The sequence below is a fragment of the Vigna unguiculata genome, chromosome 9 (assembly GCF_037176805.1).
Source record: "Vigna unguiculata cultivar grain cowpea cultivar isolate G323 ecotype 2 chromosome 9, ASM3717680v1, whole genome shotgun sequence".
NCBI classification, from domain to species: Eukaryota; Viridiplantae; Streptophyta; class Magnoliopsida; order Fabales; family Fabaceae; genus Vigna; species Vigna unguiculata.
In genome coordinates, this window is record NC_140800.1 from 46,863,896 (window position 1) to 46,883,781 (window position 19,886).

Sequence of the window (19,886 nt, forward strand, 5' to 3'; positions counted from 1 at the left end):
ACATAGAATAATGACATATAACTAATGATTTAATAGCCTAAAACTAATAAATATAATAAAGCATAGAATACTGATGTAACTAGTGTACTACACTTATCCATACAAGAGATACTAAAATACATATTTACACATAACAAAGTTGATGAACTAGAGTTTTTCAAAAGATATATGTACACAAGAATTTCCAAACATTAACTATATAGTTGCATCTTCTTCCTCTTTGACGAGTCCAGCTATTACTTCCTCTTCTGCTCACACCAATTAGGTGATAATTACAAATCAGAATACACAACAAACAAAACATAAAGAAAAAAAGGTAAGCTAATATACAAAAAAGCTTTAACCATATAAAGAATACAATCGTTTAAATCATACATAGTCAATCATAGCAATCATGAATGAACCCCATCCTATTTCATACAAAGACTTATAAATAACTCAATTATTCGGATACATGTATTGATATTGGATTTTGGCAAGTTGTGCACTTGTAGTGGCCTCTGCTGTTGTGTACTTGTAGTGGCCTCTACTGTTGTGCATTGCCAATGGGTTACAACCTACCACACATAAAGTTAGTCCGTTAACGTATTTAGCCAAGGTAAAGCCCTTAGACTAGGATCTCCTGCTCCTCTCACCACATACCCCATCCTTCTTTACTTGAGAATTGAATGGTTATTATAGCATCAAGATAACATCCAAATGAATCCATATACCAATGCATACACTACTATAAACCACTAATAATGCTCCTTGAATTAGTATCAACAAATCTCACATTAACCTCATATAACCAATCTCAATTTAATCTATACACCAACCATTTCCTAAGTAATACTTCGCATTTGCCACAACACACCAAAATTGAGCATAATAATGACTACTAAACTCTAATGCATTCACTCAACGAAATCATCCATTCGCTCAACGGGTGATGCCTACAATCCCACTCGTCTAGCAACTAGATAGCTACCTTGCGAATGTCACTGAAACTCACATAGGTAAATTTCTCCAAAATTCGTCCAACGAGTGTATTCTCGACCAACGACTATCTCTTACTTTGAATTCACTTAGTCAGCATATACTCGACCTGGGACTACCAAGTCAGTATGTCCTTGACTTTGGATTCGCTTAGTGAGTATATTATTTCTTAGCGACTACCAAGTCAGAAACTCCCTAACTTTGGATTTGCTCAACAAGCACACACATTCAACTAATGAGTTTGCAAAATTCTATAAAACCTGATTCTGCATAATTATGTCATTCCAGTCTAGTCTAAGTAGTCTAATAGCTATTATAGATGCCAAAAACATACCAAATTTAGTTTAACCACAATCATCAAATACCAATTTATCTCATACTCAATACCAAAAACATCCAATATTTATAAGCAAGCAAATTAGACCCAAATCTCAGTTTCACACATCACATATCATTTCACAATTCAAATACACAAGCAAAGCACAACACAATGATAAAGGTTACTAATTCAATGTTTTTACAATTTAAAAATGGAATAATTAGCTTTCCTTACCTAACTTATATAGTTCAAGAAGTACTAATCCCCCTTCAAGCTAATAGAGTGAACAACTTAACCTAGGACCAATACAAACATGATTAGGGTATACCATTAGAACCATTGATCAACAGAGACCTATAAAGATGACTTAGATACCGCATGAAAGTTAGAATCACTTACATGCACACATAATAACATTTGATCAAAAGAAAAAGGACAGAAAACCAACTTACTCAATTGGAGAAGAGAAATTGATCGGACAAAAGTGAAGAGCTCACAACAAGGATCACCCTAGTGGTCTCCAATCTTCAAAGAAATGAACGTAAGGTAAGAAAACCTAAAGAAAAGTAAAATGGCTCTAGAAAATGATTTTTAGAGGCATGATGAATTTATAAATAAAGAATTTCGTTTATAAAGTTTTTATTTATATTTTACTTTTTAATATTTAAATAATTAAGTATTATTGTTTTAAACATTTAATCAATCCTAACACACGATATTATATTTTCAAATTAAGCAACATTTATTTCCATTAAAAAATGTGTTAAATTATAATTTTTAAATATATTTTATTTTTTTAAAGTACAAGTAAAGTTAACATATCCAAACTATGAAATAAACAACGAAAAACATTTAAATAAAATAAATATAGATAATAAAATAAACAACGAAAAATATTTTATAATTTTATAATTTTATAACTTTATAATCTTATAAAAATTTATATTAATGCTTTGTATTATAATTTTATTTGAATTATATTTTAAAGTTAATTTTATTTATTTATGTTAATATTTAAAAAAAAAATAAAGATTAAATATATTTTTAGTTATTGAAATTGAATACAAGATTGAAATTAATTTTGTTCCAAAATTTTATAGTTTGATTTTTAAACTTCGAAATCCAACATCGTGAGTTTTTTTGTTACGTTAAATGATATTTTAAATTTGCACAAAATCTCTAAACAACCTCAAATATCATTTACCACCTCAAAAAACAAATTTACATATTTATATCTATTAATTTTAAAAGGTTATGATTTAACTATATAAAAATTTGGAACATTCCAATTTTTGTTTCTAAATTTGAAGACTAAAAATATATTTAATTCAAAAATTAATTTAGAATATTTAAAAATTTCTACAAAATATCCCTGAATATCAACAAATATATAAAATATTTCACAAATATTTTCCATATAAAAACCTAATAGCTAATAGGATAAATTTTCCTACCCTTACCCATCCCATTGCCTTAAGGAAATTGTGACAACTATAATCATCCATAAAATGTGAAAACAATTTTCTTTATAATCTTTTGAAAATAATATAAATTTCTATGAAATACAAATAATTTCTAAACAAGTTTAAGTAACTTCAATAAAAGAACATTTACCAATTAATTTACTTTTATATTAATTTTAACTTACGAAGAACTTATTTATCTTTTTATATATTAAAACTTTTAATGTAGTTTGTGAAGCTACAATTGTTGAAACCATCCCAAAATATTCTGGTCATCATACACCAGCCATCTTTGTCATATATTAGAGAAATCAAGTGATCATTAAAAAATTTCGACTACGGATAGCAGGGCAACTATGAAGTATAAACTTCCATAACTGAACCAGAAAACGAACGCTTTTCTTTACAGAAACAGAGTTTCTTGTTTCTCAATCTCAACCCACGGAAAAGAGAAAATAATAGAAAAAGAAAACTTTTAAACAGGGAAAATTTTCAAACAAAGCCGTAGATTAAAATAATTAGCGGTACCGTCAAAACTTTCAATTTATCTTTATCCTTAGGTCAGTTGTACTTTGGCATCCTCAACTTGTTTTGCTCCGACAGAGAAGAACTCAATGATGACTTCCAGTGGCATGCCCTTGGTTTCTGGAACTTTCAAAAAGACAAACACCCATGCTATGAAGCACACGACAGCATAAATACCAAATACACCAGAGAGGCCTACGGAATTGAGCATAACTGGCAGTGTGTAGGTGACAATGATATCACAGATCCAAAAGGTAAGAGCACAAATGGCAATGCAGAGACCACGAACTCGAGTGGGGAAGATCTCTGCACAAAGTATATTAGGAATTGGCCCAAATCCCATGACAAAGAAACAGAAATATACAATAACACTAATGGTTGAGATTGATGCATTTGCAGTTGTGCCCAAATCCACAAAACTCCCCAGGACTAGTATGATAAGAGATGCTATTAGAACGGGAATTGTACTAAGCAGCAAAGTCCTGCAGAAAGGAAAAAGCAGAGAGTATCACTAAGATGCATTGCAACTGAAAGAATACAAACAAGTACTGGGAGAGATATAAGTAATCACATTGCCAGGGCACTAAATGCACAAAGAGCGGATATTTCAGCACACACTAACTACTCACAGCTTACAAAGCAGTTACCTAAGTTACCTATTTCTCTATCTTCGGACACCTCTCAAATTATGAAGAAAACAACCAACTTTTTTGTATCTCTGATGGTCAGTTAAAATCCCCAAATTATTCTTGGCAACTGCAGTAATTACTAAATTTAAAGTACCCAACACCAGCATAACTTCAGCAATGAAAGAAACATTTATTCGTAGAGATAGCAATAACAAAGATATTTCATCAAACAACTTCATGAGAAAAGTATAAGTAAAATAACTAAAAGATGTTTCGTATTGGAACATGGAAATAGAATAAGTGAAAATTGCACCTTATACAGGAGGATGAAAAACAAAAAAATAAAAGAGGTATTGGGACCAGCAAAAATCTCATGAACATATTCAAGCTAGATACAATACAACAAAGAGCGAAGAAGTCAAAGCCACCTGTTATAGACATCTACACTACACTGAATGATTTTAGAAAAGCGCATGAAGTGGGGGGGGGGCATGCAATAGAAATAATATTTTCATATGAAAAACACCCAACAGCGACATCCACCCCTTTAAGCCTATTTCATATTATTTGATGAAGAAGCCAACAGAAAATGGTAACGGGGAGATGAATACCTTCTGCCAGATATATCCATGAGCCTCATGGCAACGGCTATACATGGAAGCATCAGCAAGGTTGTCACTGCACTAATAAGAAAGGATGAAGAAGTAGAACCAAGGCCTAGGTTTGAAAGAAGATAACCAACTCCTGCCTGCTCAAGAATTTGAGGTGTATAGTAGAGAACCCCATTTATGCCAGAGAACTGCATTGAAAGAGGATTTAAACAAGTCAAGCATAAGTTTTCACCAGTAGCAGAGCAAAGCATTATTGGTTGTTGACATTAAGATGTTAAAGATAAGTTAATGAATACTAGTTTATGAAGTAAATTAGACAATAGAGAGTGAATTTTTTGTTCCCATACTGAAAATATGTTTATCAATAATTATAATTTTGCAATTTTCCTTTTTTTCAAAATAGAACACGACAAGCATATGTATGGTATCAGACAACTTCCAAACCAAAACACATATTTTAGGAAAAGTTTTAGCTTGATTTAACAGATTACCTTAGCTTTGAAGTCAACAGAATCTTTTCTGCACTTAGGTAAAATCAGTAACATTTCAACCCATAAAGTAAAAGTTATTCAAGGACATTGAAGCAAATGATTCTTGTAAAGTTTTTACAAAGTTCTACTGGATTACATAGAATAATAAGAAATTTTTTGTATAATGTAGAAAGAACTTCAATCACTTTGTAATTTTCTTTTCCAGGCCATTGAAGATAGGAGTTCAATCAAGAGTTGAATAATAATCCAGCATGGCCAAATAAGTTTGGACACAATTTCATCCAAGTTGGATATATTATCATTATACCATTAACCCATATATGATGTATTTTTTTTTTTACATTATTAAAACGTACTCTTTTTAGCCTCAAATTCCAAAAATGTATGTTATCAACTAAAGATAATACGAATAATCTAGTTGTAGTGAACAAAAAAAGTGTTCCAACCTTGGCATTCACAATTTCATTTATCAAATAAATTTGTTTATTTATTTTTTTATCAAAACAGAACTGAAAAAGTATTTTTCAGATCCAGAAAAATTTTGCTCAAATCACTTTGATACTATTTCCTAACTTTACATTTGAAAAAGACTGATTTCATATTTAACATCTACTAAAACAATTTCATCCACAGAAGTCAAATAACATCTCAAATTTAAACTTTTCTTTTAAAAAAAGGCACTCTTCTAGTTGCTAAAGTAATTATGCTTAAAAAAATTAAAGATCTCAGTCACGGCAAAGCCCAATCAAACTCTTTAGCAGAAGCGCAAATAAACTGTATGGACACTGTTGAAAATGGAAAAGATAATTGCATGAGTTAGATACAAACGACTAACAGCTATTTATACTAATAATCTAGGTAAAGTACAAAGTAGCACGACTAGGACAAGACTACTAACCTCAGAAAATTCCTAAATCCTTAATACTCCTTATATCCTAACAAACACAATCGAGAGAGCATCTTACAAAATATATTCTTAAGCTGTGTGAAAAATTGCACAGGTGGAACAGAGTTATAGGTTGGCAATTAACCTGTCCTTGCATGTTCAGCATTTTTTAAGAAGGTAAACAAGATGAAAAAAGGCAACAGTAACCCCACTTGGATAGAACACAATGAATGTTTCATCAAAAGGCAACGAAAACAAAGTACTAAAATGCAACATTACAATAGATGGTTACAGCAAAAATGCAGATATTGAAAATATGGCATTACCTGCTGAAGAATTTGAAGTCCCACCCCCACCATCAAGGCATGCTTCACTCCAGGTTCAGAAAGGTCACTCCAGTTTGGCCCTTTTGCAGTTGTTTCAGATGGATGAATCATAGCTGGTCCAACTGGTCGCTGACGCATAACGTCCTTGTTATAAAGGGCTGGCTGACTCACCAAAGCAGCAGCCTGTACAGTCTCACCATCATTCGGTAAATCACCACCAGGGAGAGAAACCACAGAACCACGTAATCCAGGACCACCTTCTTGGTGTAAATATATTCTCTTGAAGCCACCCTCCTTGTTTCCATTTGGGTCTTCTCTTTCAGTCCATTTCCATGCTAGCTGCCAACCACTACCAATCCTGGTACTACCAGTGGGTTCTCCTGCATTTCCATGCAAAAGACTACCTTGCCTCGTGCTTGAAAGGTTGCTGTGAGCAGTTGGAGGTATGTCCTTATCCAGACTCGTTGTTTGACGTGAGATCAATGGACTCTGCAAATTGTCATCAGAATCACCGACAGCAGCATCAGAGACATAATCATCACCCTCTCTAGCAAAACTTTCTTCATCCCAATCTTCATTCCTAGGTTGATTTCCCCCAACACTAAACATACTCCCAAAGTGCGGAAAAAGTGTGCTTCGCATGCTTCCTGTTTCCGTGTGCTTCTCATGAACACTACCAAAGAGGGTCACTAGAGGGTCCACTAGACCACTTTGATTTGCCACGCTTCCCTTCCGAGATACAAGGCCGATGGAACTTTGTCCAGGTGCAGCAGGTCTAGCAACCCAGGACTGACCTTGTTCCGGTCCATACAACTTAATCTGATCTTTTTCTCTGTATGGGTCCTCTTCATCACCAAGTTCATCGACTGGCGTAATTATATACTCTTCTATGGCTGTATCACCTCCAACTCCAAGCCCCTCAACCAGTAAAGCCATTTCACCTGTCCATGCCCGATGACAATAATTAACGTAAAAATTATTAGACATACATCCAAAAGAAATTCACTCTTTCAAACACCATCATATTCATTAACATGATATAGTGATGGGGTGAATTTGTATTGGATGTTTGTGCAGAAACGTTCTATACTAATAGAGCATAAATTGAACTCGTACACACATTTGAATGTCTATACAAACCCCCCGTTCCCCCCCAACTCGCCTAATTTAAGAATGCACTAAATATTTATGATCATATTTACATGAAAAATAATCACTGACATAACTAACCATCGTTCAATATCAATTCCTGTTACCCATCACAAATGAACAGTGAAAAGATTATGGCAACTGGAACAGATCAGGCTAATAGAATATACATATCTAACCCAAAAGTGAACAGCTGAATGTCCAGCACACAACCAGCTAAGATCTGATTTGAACATCAAAGTAGTAGAACATGAAAAATTAAGGAAAAGCAAGTTAGTCATGAAGACTAAACAAGAAACTAACCGGAAACATCTTCCCTTCCACGAAGGCGCTGCAAAACCTTCTTGGCCTCAAGCATTCGGCCTTTACTAACAAGCCATCTCGGAGACTCAGGCAAGAAGAATAGTGCGAGTGCGAAGTAAACAAGAGAAGGGATTGAAAGAACACCCAACATGAGTCTCCAGCTTGGCGCCTTGGTCAGTGACATCCCAAACACCATACAATAGGATAAAAACATTCCCGCTGAACCAGTAAACTGTGGAAGTGTATTGAGTAATCCCCTAATCTCAGGAGGAGCTGTCTCAGATATGTAAAGAGGTACCAGGGTAACTGCCAGACCAATTCCCAAACCATCTAAAAGCCTTGCAAAGAGAAGGATATAAACATTTGGAGACCATAGCATCACAAGAGAACTAACAAAATAAAGGAGAGAGGAAATAATCAACATAGGACGTCGGCCTAGCAAGTCTGAAAGGGCTCCAGAGCATGTAGTAACCACGGTGGCACCAATAAGTGACATGGCCACAATTAGACCTTCAACTGTGGGTTGACTTTCTAATAGAAACTCCCTTTTTATATACAAGATAGATCCTGCATACGAACACAAATAAACCCAGTTGAATGATCATATGATGGGTAGATCAGCCAATTTTAATTCATCACACAGGAAAAAGAACAAAATCAATAAACCAAAAATTTAAAGAAAAAAGTTGAAAGTAACAGAAACAGACCTGCAATAGTCGCATTATCCCATCCTTGCAGTAAGTTACCGATGGCAGCAGCAACAGCAACAAGAACGGCCCCACTCATCGTTTCAATTCGTTTCGTAATCAATCAGGCTGAAAAGGCAAATAAGGAAGCCGCATGAATGACAGATCCAGAACGCAAACCCAATTTTACATTTCATACCTATGTAAGCTTGGCTTGAAGGGTGGGCGTTTGGAGTATCTGAGATGCAGAAAAGGACATGGGTCACTCACTCACTGCAACATGAATCGGATTTCTAACCTTTATTTTTTGTTTTTTATTCTTAAAACATAGAAAACCAATACTAGAGTGCAGTACTTGGAAAAAGGAAAGGGGCGTGTAGAAAACAGCACAAGTAGCGATTCTATTCGTGAGTCCCCTGTTTTTTTTGCAACAGAGGCTCGGCAGCGGACACCTGGCCTTCGACCTCTCTCACTACTCTCCACGTCATCGCCCTCCCCGATCGGAATCAGTTATGCTTCAAACAATCATCATCATTTACAAAATACAAAATACAGTTTGCACTTCAACGTCCTTTTCATAAAAATAATAAACCAAATTATCATTTTTTTTCCCATCGGGAGTAGCAATTATTATAGCCCACTGGCCTCCACACATATACATATCAATGCCTCAATAATAATATCAAAGGGGAAACCAATCACAAATTTTTAGAATTCAATCATAAATTTTTACATCGATTAATTATGGTACAACATAACATCAATATCAATTTTAAGGAGAGGTAAGAAGATAGATGGAGAAATTGATACTCGTATGATATGGAGACGTAGATAATCTTATAACTGAAGAAGATGATATTTATTATTATAAAGTGTTTTGATCAGTAAACCTCTTAAATACTGTACTTGAAAAAAAAAATTGGAGGCAGTTTAAGAATTAAGGGTGAACGAATATAATTTTTCTTTTCTATTTATGATCTTTTAACTACTTTATTTCAGATTTTGTTACATGTGAAAAGAGTCTATACGCTTATATGTATGATGTAATTTTATCGAGGTTAGGTGTAGTTCTCCATATTTTTTTTTTCTCAATAAAATCTTCATGTGATAGTTTAGACTCTATTCAAGTTTCCTATTTACACGATTTATATATAGCATTTGTGTCTTTCGTGATCAACTTGTCATCCTTTTTTATGGTTGTTGAAATGATAATCGTTGAGAAATTTGAATTTACTTAGCTTTGATCAGCATCTTTTAATTGTTCTTTATAATGAATAATGAATGTTTTGATAATTTTTTCAATTTCATTCTCCAAGTCTTCGAATTGTTTTTGTTGAGTTGAGACTCATTCTTTAAGAGAACTTGATTATTAGTCCTTTGATTTTGTTATTCTTTTCAACATTTAGAATTTACCTATCAAAGGAAACTTGTGTAGTATATTTATTTTAAAATATCTTGTTAGTATTTTAATATATGTTAATATCAATGAAGATCAATTTAATTGTTAGTTACATCAAATATTTTCATATATGCATGTAAAGTGACTATTTGATAAAAATATTTTGATTATCAATAATCAAATGAATCATTTCAAGTAATTTAATATCGCTTTCAAATAATATTAAATTGAGTTAATATTAAAAAAGCAATAACAAGCTAAAGGCAACTTATCCATAATGTGAGATTATGAAAAATTAAAATAAATAAAAATAAATAAATATAATTAAATAAATATTTTAAGTAAAATATAAAAAGGTTTAGTAATTATTTAATTAAAAAAATATTAGATATTATTAGATATCGTGACATATTCTTAAATATTGGTACATACTAATAAGTGATAATAAATTATTTTAAAAGTTATTATATGAGATATAATAGTTTATTAATTTAAGAGATTTATTTTATTTAAAAAATCTAAGAAATAAAATATTTAGTGAATAATTATTGAAGAGATATTAAATATATTTTCTGACTGCTGTAAAGTGGTAATTATAATATTAGTGGGTTATATATGATGGTTATTTTTTAAATAGATTTATTAAAAAGATATAATATTTATTATGTATGTGATTTTGGTTATATACAAGAAATTTAAAAATATTTTATAAGAAATAAAAATAGAAAAGTAAGGGGAAGATATATTTTATATTTTTATGGTTATTAGAAATATCATGTAAAATTTCTTAATAATATGTTGGATTTTAAGGGTGAGAGTGAAGTATGTATACATACATAATGAGTGAGAGTGATTGTTAAGCTTGGATGAAAAAGAATGCAATTGAGTATATTTGAAGGAAAGTAAGACTAAAATTCAAACATAGGGAGAAACTTTGAAGGTTTAATTACTAGAATTGTGACATCCCATTTAATAGAAAAAAAAATCTAATAAATAAAACATCATATAATATAAAATAGTAGAGTAATTGGGCAGAAAGTATATTAGAATCAACTATTACAGTCATCTAAAATATATTAAAATAGAAGTATTTTGGACGCAAAACAATGTCAAACACATCTTACAATATAAAACAGTTTCGCAAAAGATAGCTCAATAGAGCAAAGAAACACATATGGCGTTTTCAAAAGATGCTCGAAAGAGCAATAACTAATATGTGTAATCTAAATAGTAACATCTCCACCATCTTGATGATCACCAGGGACAGTGGCGGAACTTGGACAAAAAATTTAGGGGCGCCAAATTAAATTTGTTACATATAATTTTTTTTAGTTAGATTTTTTTTTCATTTTTTCTCTTCATTTCTTCGGCTTAAAACAAGTATACATAATAGTAGAATTCAAAAAAATATGACTATCATTCGTTATTATATCATGATATAAACCATGAATATCGTTTTGATAAGCCCTTCGTACCTCATCAATTTGATTTGGTGGGTATTGTCAAATTTGAGGACGTTTTTCCCAGATTGTATTCTAATGAATTTTTAAATTCATTATATGTAACCCTAGGAAATTTAGAGATTTTTTTTTCATTGGCTTGAATACTTGGTTCTCATGAAATTTCTTAAGTTTAGTTAATGTAGATTTTTTTTTTCATCTTATCACAAGCCTTCCTCTTTCAAACAAAAAAAAATCAATTATTTTACTCTTTATCATAATCTTTCTAATATAAATTTATCACCTCTCACCTATTTAGAAAAAGAAAATTTGTATTCAGAAATCACAACTATCATAGTGCAAAACATAACAAAATTCATATAACTTTAATTAAATAAGCAACACTATATAAATTCAAAACTTTAAAAAATTTACCATAGGCAACAAAAAACATAAAATCCCTAAATTTCATAATTAAGGGTTATAATAATTTGGGAAAATTTATAATTAAGGTTCATATAAATTTCATAAAACAATCCCTAAAATCAAAATTAGGATTTATACTCATTTGGAATAAACTTAATTTGGGAGAAACATCCTAAAAGGAATCATAAATTTAACATATATAAATTATAATAAGATACTAACCTTGATATGTGAGAGATCATCCGAGAATATATATACTTCAATTTCAATCTATGTGTTCCACAATCTCTGTTTTCTAATCTATCTCTTTGTATTTATGTCTTCTCACACATTTTCATGATAATTTACATTATGGAAAGTTCTTATAGATAGAAAAAAAACTCTAATCTCTTTTATAAATCAATGTCTCCATTAAACTTTTTATTTTATCTTTTATTATAATTTTTTATAATATAAACTTAATATAAATAATATATAAATATAATTTTAGAAAATAAATTTAAAAAATTTTAGGGGAGTCGTGGCTCCCCCTGTCATTGAGTAGGTCCGCCATTGACCAGGGGCTCTCTCATCTACTCATACCCAAAATTGGTGATCATTACAAAAAAAAAAATGCCACTAGAAAACAAATCACAAAGAGGAAAAGGGTAGGCTAGTGTTAATAATTTTAACAGATAAATAAGCAAATTATTAAGTACAAGCAACATGTGATAGCAAACAATAGAAGAACTTGATTATTTGGATACATGTAATGAAATTCGATTCACTAAAAACTTGCACTTGTGTGGCCTTTACTGCTTAATAGAGTTATTGCCAATTGGTTTCATCCTACCACACAAAAGGTTAGTCCATGATTATCTAAGGCCATTATCCTTCCAAAGACTAGGACATCTTGCTCCTCTCACTACATGAATCAATCTACTCTATGTGAGTTTGACTGATTCATTACAGTGTTAGGATGTAACCTTACTTTAATCCATAAGTCATTACATACACTACTTTATCACCAAGGTAATTTCTTCATGAAATTCTCACATACATCACATGATATCTTATATTAATTACCATCTCAAGTTTCCATCATTCTCGCTTAGGCTAGAAGGTCTCGCTCAAGCGACATGGTCCTCTCACTCAAACTAGAATCCTCTCACTTGAGCGAGAACTCAAACAGAAAGCATAGTGCACGCCTGGGAGTTCTTGCTTAAGCTAGACTTTCTCGCTTAAGCGACAACTCGTGCAGAAGAAAAATGTGAGTTCCTTCTATTCTCGCTTAGGCTAAAGGTTCTTTGCCTGAGTGAGAATAGTAGTTTCTCACTTGCTTACACATACAACACAAAAAATCCAAGGGCAACACAAACCACTTCACAATCCAAATAATGCATTCATCAATCCAGCAAATAAAACACCATCAAGAACTAAGACAAGCGATACATTTAAAAATCTAAAGAAAAACCTAGTTTCCCTTATAAGACTCGGGAAAATTAAATAAATAAATAAATATTTATTTCTTAAATGCGAGGGAAGGAATCCTTAAATTAATTAATGAGGAGAGTCATGACAAGGAGAAATGGTAGCTCAAGTGGTCGAGCATGTTGAGTGGTCTTAGGAGGACTTGAGTTTGATTCAATATGCATGAACGTATGATGTGTACTTTGTATCTATTTATGTGCATGCAATAGCAAGAAACATGTAATGGCTTGTTGGTTTTTGCTTGTTCTTGGTAAATAGGTGGGTATGAGTTTGAACCTTGGTTAGCACAAAATAGTGCTTTTTTACGTAGAAGTTATGGGAATATTGGAGGAGAAACTCCTAATTAATGGACAATGAATGACACTTAAATTATAAAATTCGTTTTTCATTAATTTGGTAAAATTCTTAAGTTAAAAATTTAATTCAAAAATGGAGAGAAGAGTATTGGTCAGGGTATTTTCGTGTGCCCAGGTTAGGAGAGTGTTTTAGACCACAAAACTAAATAAAAGAGAGCTAGTGAGTGTTCTAGTATTAGAGGCAAGGGTTGAACACATTCCGGATCACGAAGGAAATTCTAGAAGGGCTTTTGGAGCAAGAAAATCTAGGTAAGGGGAGCTGCATTATGTGCTACGTTGATTATGTGGTTTTATCATATGATGCATGCATGTGGTGCATGTTCTCTTTCAATTCGAGCTGAAAATTGCGTCTTTGGGTTTCTGTCCAAGAATCGTCTAACGATGTTTATGGACCGCCAGACGACTCATATTGTGAATGTCTGGTTTCTAAGTTTTTCCAGAGATCGCTTGGCGTCAATCAAGGACCGCCAGACGACACGTCTGGTTATCTTCATCTCTGAATATGTCCTCTTACATTTTGGTTGAGTGATTGATGCCATAAATTGGTGAATAAATATTATGTGCTGATGTATGAGAGTAATCGTTGTATGAATAATCATGAAGGTCATAAGGGTTCGAGGAAAAAATGGAATTGTGATACTTGGCATTTAATTGACGTAAAATTGCAATTGTATGAAAAACAAGATAGGTATGATTACTAGAAACATGAATAAATGTGGTTTACGGGCAATTGGGTGACTTAACGAGTGGTTTCGGGGATTTAGAGTTCTCGCAGGTGCAAAACCTGGATTTTGTCCTGAATCTTGTCTTGAATCCTGATGCACCATCTAGCAGAGGGTAGGAACTGCTAGGCGACGCGCTGAGAACAATAGTATTTTGTGTGGCGTATTGGTTGTGATCACTACAGCATTTAGTAGCTACTGCAACATTTGCCTAACTACATTTATTAAAAATGTTACTATTGATATAATATAGTTACATTTTCTTAAAATTGTTACTATAAAGAATATTAATATTAATATTGTAACACTTTTTAAAAATGTTACTGTACATATTACACTTTTTTCTATTTTTATTAACATTTGCATAATCACATCTACTAAAAATGTTACTATATATATCCTAATATTGCAACATGTTTCAAAAATGTTACTGTAAATAAATAAATATACTAAATAAATAAATATATTGTATAATATCAGTATTATCAGAAATTAATTAAAAATAAAATAATAATATCGCATCGTTAAGAAGTAATTAAAAATTATTTTCTAGTCATTTTAAATTTATTTTAGAAACTAAATTTTAATCAATAAAAATAATCAAAATAGAAACTAACTTTTAGTTTTTAATTATTGTATTATTAAAAAAATGATTTTTTAATCTTTATTGTATAAATATTTTGTTGACATATCATTTGATGAATGATTTTTAAGATTTATATTTACAAGAAATAAATTTATTTAAAATGTATTATAATTATAATGTAATCGTTCGGTATACGACCATGTATAATTAACTAGTGTATTAAAGAGTATATAAAATAGAATATCATTTCATATTTTTATTATAAAGGTTCGCTGTGAGAAGAACAAAACAAGTAGAGCAAAATTTACTTCTATACATACCACAGGAACAAAAACCTTTGTTGAAATACGATATGAAGAGGTTAAACTAATTACATAACTAATGTATTAATGGTTGTACCTTTTTTACACTAATATTTTTTTCTTTTGTATGGTGTAGATGATGAAAAATATTGATGGAAGAGAGCCATCTCGTGCAGAAATGTTCATCATGACACATAAGCCTAAAAATGAGGAAACCAAAGAGATTATTGTATGATGATCTCATTCATTATATATATTTTTATAATTAATAGTTTTGTTTAATAACAAGTTTAACTTTGTTTTTTTCTTTCCTTTTTTAGTCAAAGCTTGAGGATGCAATTTCTTCGCATTCAATAGAACCAGAGAAAAACTCAACCCGAGATGATGTATTTTCCCAAGTCTTTGGAAAAGATCGACATGGTTATGTGCGCACATATGGAAAAGGGGTTTCACCTTTCGATCTATGGGGATCTAACTCCCGAGTTGGAATACAAAAATTAATTGATGAAGTTCAAAGGAATGCTCAGGTTGAACTACAAAGCATGAAAAACAGAATGCAAGAGGAAATGGAAATAAAGCTAAAAGAGCAAGTGAAGGAGCAAGTGGAAACCAAACTAAAAGAGCAACTAGAAGCAATGAAAGTTGAGCTTCTAAACAACTTCAAAATCGCTTTTACTCAAATCCCAAGTTATGCTCCAGAAGTAATGGTTTCAAATTTGAATAAAGAGGAGGTGGACATTGAAGATGATCCAACATTGAAGATGATGGATAATGATGACAACATCTCTCATAAAGGTTTATTTATTTCATAGTAATAAATATTGATTTAGTATTAAATGTTTTGATCTTTGCATTGTTCCTTTGGTAGTTATTGAAGATCCTACAAGTGAGCTCCTAGAGAAAAATGCACATGCCTTGATCTTTCCATTCACTCATACTAGCCCCAGGAGAAAAAATGAAAAAGTGCATAAAACTAACACCAAGTTAACTAAGAGGTTATTATCATATTTTTTCTTTATTTTTCTTTTATATTATCTATCAATTAATTTTGTTAATAATATTTTGGAACATATCTTACTATTTCTTTTATCCAGGAAATTAGAAGATCTTAATGTTGAAATTGTCACACTTGATAAATATCTTAGCATTCTCAAACATCCATCCAATGCCTTTGAGCTTTTCTTGTAAGATCTAGTTCTCTTACAATAAGCTTATAATTTTATTCTTTTTGGTTTACTGACTTATAAATGATCACTATTACAGGCAAGAATTTGCAAACAACTATAAAGAAACAAAAGTTGATTTAGACAATTTTGAAAGGGTATGTAAACTTCAATACATTGATAAAGCTTCATTATTTGAATCACTTATTATTTAACATTTCATTTAAAAAATAGGTTAAGAAAAAAGCTGTTAAGGCATGGAATTCTCTGACAAAAAAAGTAAGTCCAAGCCTTTTATTCATCCTTAAGAAATTTAATATTAATTGAGCTTCTTATTTATGATATTTGAATCAGGAATTAGAGTCTTATTTCAATGCAGCAACTAAACTCAAAAGAAAATTACATTTGAGTACATTAAAGGAAAGGTTCTTCTTCTTCTTCATAACTTTAGTGTTGTTAACATTCTTGAATATCATGCCATAAGATGTTCTTATTATCCTCTTGAACATCATGCCAAAAGTAATTGTTGCAATCCATACATAGCCACTGCCCATCATTCCTAGCTTCTGAGCAATGGAAAAATGCTCAAACCAGTTTCAGGATTAACATCCCTCCATCTGTATAAGTAGTTTTTGTTTCCATTTTTGTTGTTATATTGATTGTTTGTTAATGAACTTTATCTAAGTAGTGTTGTTGAAGGAAAAGAAATAGGAAAAAGAGAGCGGAAACCTAAAATTCATTTTGACGGGACTGACGTAAAAATATTGAAACAAGAGAAATCTCACAAGTGTAAGTTTCCTCTAAGTCTTTTAGTAAATGATAGTAATAGTTTGATTAAAAACATTTATGTATTTGTTATACTAATTTATCAATTTTAATTATCTTTATATACAGTTGCTAAATGATGCACATACATTATTACATGCAATGAGTTGAAGAAGTGGTTTGAATAAGGTGTGAATGTTTTCTATTGGATACAATAAATTGTCACAAGATTCTGTTTTTTACAAATAGCTACTAGATCTGAAATAGGAAGAAACAAATTACAGTGTTGGATAAAAATGAACCAACTCTTCCTCGCCAACCTTGTCTTTTTGTCATTACTTTTATTATCTCATTGAAATATATTCCCCACTTTTAGTAATTAAACTAGTGGATAAATAATAATATTAATTGCAATAACTGAAATTGCTTTACTTGTTTATTTTGTGTGTGAAGCTTTCAAATTAATATGATTTTTTCTTTCATATCCATCAAAGTTCTCTGGTGCATAATGTGTAAACAGAAGTATATTGTTACAAGGGTGCACATTAACCCTAGTAGGCCATTAGTACTTATCACAGTTTCTGTTGAGTAGGCAGAGCAGCCAAACCTTCGAAAGAAATTAAAATGATTATACCATCCACTTGCATGAACACTTTAGAAGGAATTATCACTTGAATATCTTAAACTGTTCCACTTATTATTATTTATTAAACCAATATCACCAATTCTCTTCAAAATATGATCATATATTCGTATATATGATGATACTGTGATACCAACCATAGCTTTCATTTTGGATGCATCATGCATGAATGAGACCATGTTCATAATAAAAGTTATTGAAAACTGATTTCAGTGCTCTCTGCAAAATTCTCTTGCTTTCAGTGCCTACTGATTTTAAGTCTTTAACAGGTAATGATCGTAGGAAGTTCAACATCAAAAGATTCTGAATTAGGAAGATGATGAAGAATAAGACTGAAATTAAAGCTAATTCAGTATCATATCTCCAAGAAATTCTGAACTGTCAAAATAAAAATCCATGCATTAGTAACAGAAGAAGAGAAGGACAGTTCAATTTATGTTGATGGTTATTAAGATCATATTTTAAACTTGAGATTTTCCATGTTTTAGTTGAGGTATATTCTTTGATGTATTTACTTTTATTTTTAATGCAGAACATGATGATGTTGAGAATCTTAAAACTCTGGACAAAATTTAAACACTTCTTTCACCTGCTCTTAATTCTTGTTTATCTATTATGTTGAAATATAGTAAAAGATTTTTTCCGTTATTGAAGATGATATTTGCCTCTTTATACATATAGGAATTAATTTAGAAAAAGGACAAATTTTAATTTTACAAATTAAAAACGTAATTAATCCTACTGATCTGTAAAAATTAAAATCAAACTTTTTTAAGACTACAAGAGATCAATTAGTCAAAAGAAATGTTGGTGTGACTATTTAGTGACATTTTTATAATGTTACCTTAAAAAAAAATTATCACTAAATTTTTTTAGAAAAAATTTTAAAATGTCTCTTAATTTAAAAAAATGTTACCAATAATTTTTAGTAACATTTTTATAATGTCACTCATTTATAAAAAAATTATAACTAAAAGAATTTAGTAATATTTTTTATAATGTTACATTTTTATTAAATAAATGCTATTAAAATAATCTAGTAACATTTTTATAAATGCCTCAATTAATATGTAAAAATGTCACTAATATTTATTAGTAACATAGGGTATACGTAACATGTGGTATAATGTTACTAAACTATATTTGTAACATTTTTTACAATACAGTAACATTTTTTAAATGTTACTAAAGAATAAATATGTAGTAGTGGATGATTGTCGTTTGGGTTCTAATTTAGTTTGTTGGGATTTATGCTTGGTGTTCTATTATAAAATTGATCATTGTTATTGTAGGCAGTCTAATGCTATAAGCAGATGATGAAGTATGTTTGGATGCATGATAGACAAGGGGAGAGTGGAATGAGTCTAGACTATCAATTTACAGTTTATAATTTTTTTTAGGCTTAATTATCATTTTGGTCTCCTAATTTGTTGGATTGGTTCATTTTGGTCCCCTTGTTATTTTTTTGTTCAATTTGGTCATCTAATTCTGTAAAAGGTTCAATTTGGTCCCCTTATTAATTACAATTTAATATATTCATGTTAAAATAATTTTTTACCATTTATACATCAAATCACTCCCTAAATACTCATGTTATTTCATTTCTTACATTTTTCACTAGTAATTTTTTACACTTGAAATTTTCTATACGTGTAAAAAATAATAATAATTTGAATAGTTAGATGGAGTAATTTAATCGATAAATATAATAAAAATTATTTTAATATGTATATATAAGTTGTAATTAAGCTTAATTACTAATTTGGTATCAAATTAGAGAGGATAAAATTGAATCATTTTAAAAAATTGGAGGACTAAATTTAATCAAAATAGTAAAGTGAGGGACTAAATCAAAAACAACCATTGTTAGCTTGACACGTGGCACAATCGTGATCTGCCACGTGGCAGTACATTTTTATAAATAAAAATATCTCAAATTGACACATGTCACAACCATAAGGTGACACGTGGCAGTTTAATTTTAAAAAAAAATAAAAAAATTTTAAAAAAAATTTAAAAATTCCACAAAATGACACGTGGCAGGTCAAGGAGATGGTGTTAAAGTTGACTTAACGGCAGAGACCAAATTGAACCTTTTAAAAAATTAGAGGACCAAATTGAACCAAAAAATAATAAGGGGACCAAAATGAACCAACCCAACAAATTAGGGGACCAAAATGATAATTAAGCCTTTTTTTATTATGTTACTCAAAATAATTATGTAAAGACAACTTATTTTTGTTTTTTCC

At 30.8% G+C, this 19,886-nt stretch overlaps 2 protein-coding genes and 1 long non-coding RNA gene across 5 annotated transcripts; 1 reads left to right on the plus strand and 2 right to left on the minus strand.

Moving 5' to 3' along the window:
• Nucleotides 1–22: 22 nt before the first annotated feature.
• Nucleotides 23–1,918, minus strand: LOC114163137 (uncharacterized). The gene is made up of 3 exons (XR_003599370.2): nt 1,750–1,918; nt 1,532–1,593; nt 23–248 (listed from the first exon to the last, which is right to left on the minus strand). It is a non-coding gene; the product is annotated as an uncharacterized LOC114163137 (long non-coding RNA).
• Nucleotides 1,919–3,138: 1,220 nt separating this feature from the next.
• On the minus strand, nt 3,139–8,789 carry TMT2 (tonoplast monosaccharide transporter2). Its single transcript, XM_028047256.2, has 7 exons — nt 8,722–8,789; nt 8,566–8,639; nt 8,388–8,495; nt 7,681–8,247; nt 6,229–7,169; nt 4,526–4,713; nt 3,139–3,767 (listed from the first exon to the last, which is right to left on the minus strand). Exons 3-7 carry the CDS (start codon nt 8,464–8,466, stop codon nt 3,317–3,319), a joined length of 2,226 nt encoding a protein of 741 aa, XP_027903057.1. The 5' UTR covers nt 8,467–8,495; nt 8,566–8,639; nt 8,722–8,789; the 3' UTR covers nt 3,139–3,316.
• A 6,224-nt stretch (nt 8,790–15,013) lies between these two features.
• LOC114163747 (uncharacterized) lies at nt 15,014–18,196 on the plus strand. 3 transcript variants are annotated; one of them, XM_085666308.1, is made up of 8 exons: nt 15,014–15,124; nt 15,203–15,295; nt 15,387–15,861; nt 15,935–16,061; nt 16,161–16,250; nt 16,330–16,387; nt 16,464–17,018; nt 17,124–18,196. In XM_085666308.1, exons 2-7 carry the CDS (start codon nt 15,203–15,205, stop codon nt 16,554–16,556), a joined length of 936 nt encoding a protein of 311 aa, XP_085522434.1. In that variant the 5' UTR covers nt 15,014–15,124; the 3' UTR covers nt 16,557–17,018; nt 17,124–18,196. The 3 variants fall into 3 exon arrangements, with proteins under 3 accessions (XP_085522434.1, XP_085522433.1, XP_085522435.1); XM_085666307.1 differs by having other exon boundaries at nt 16,584–17,018; XM_085666309.1 differs by lacking the exons at nt 16,330–16,387; nt 17,124–18,196 and having other exon boundaries at nt 16,584–16,705.
• Nucleotides 18,197–19,886: the final 1,690 nt, after the last annotated feature.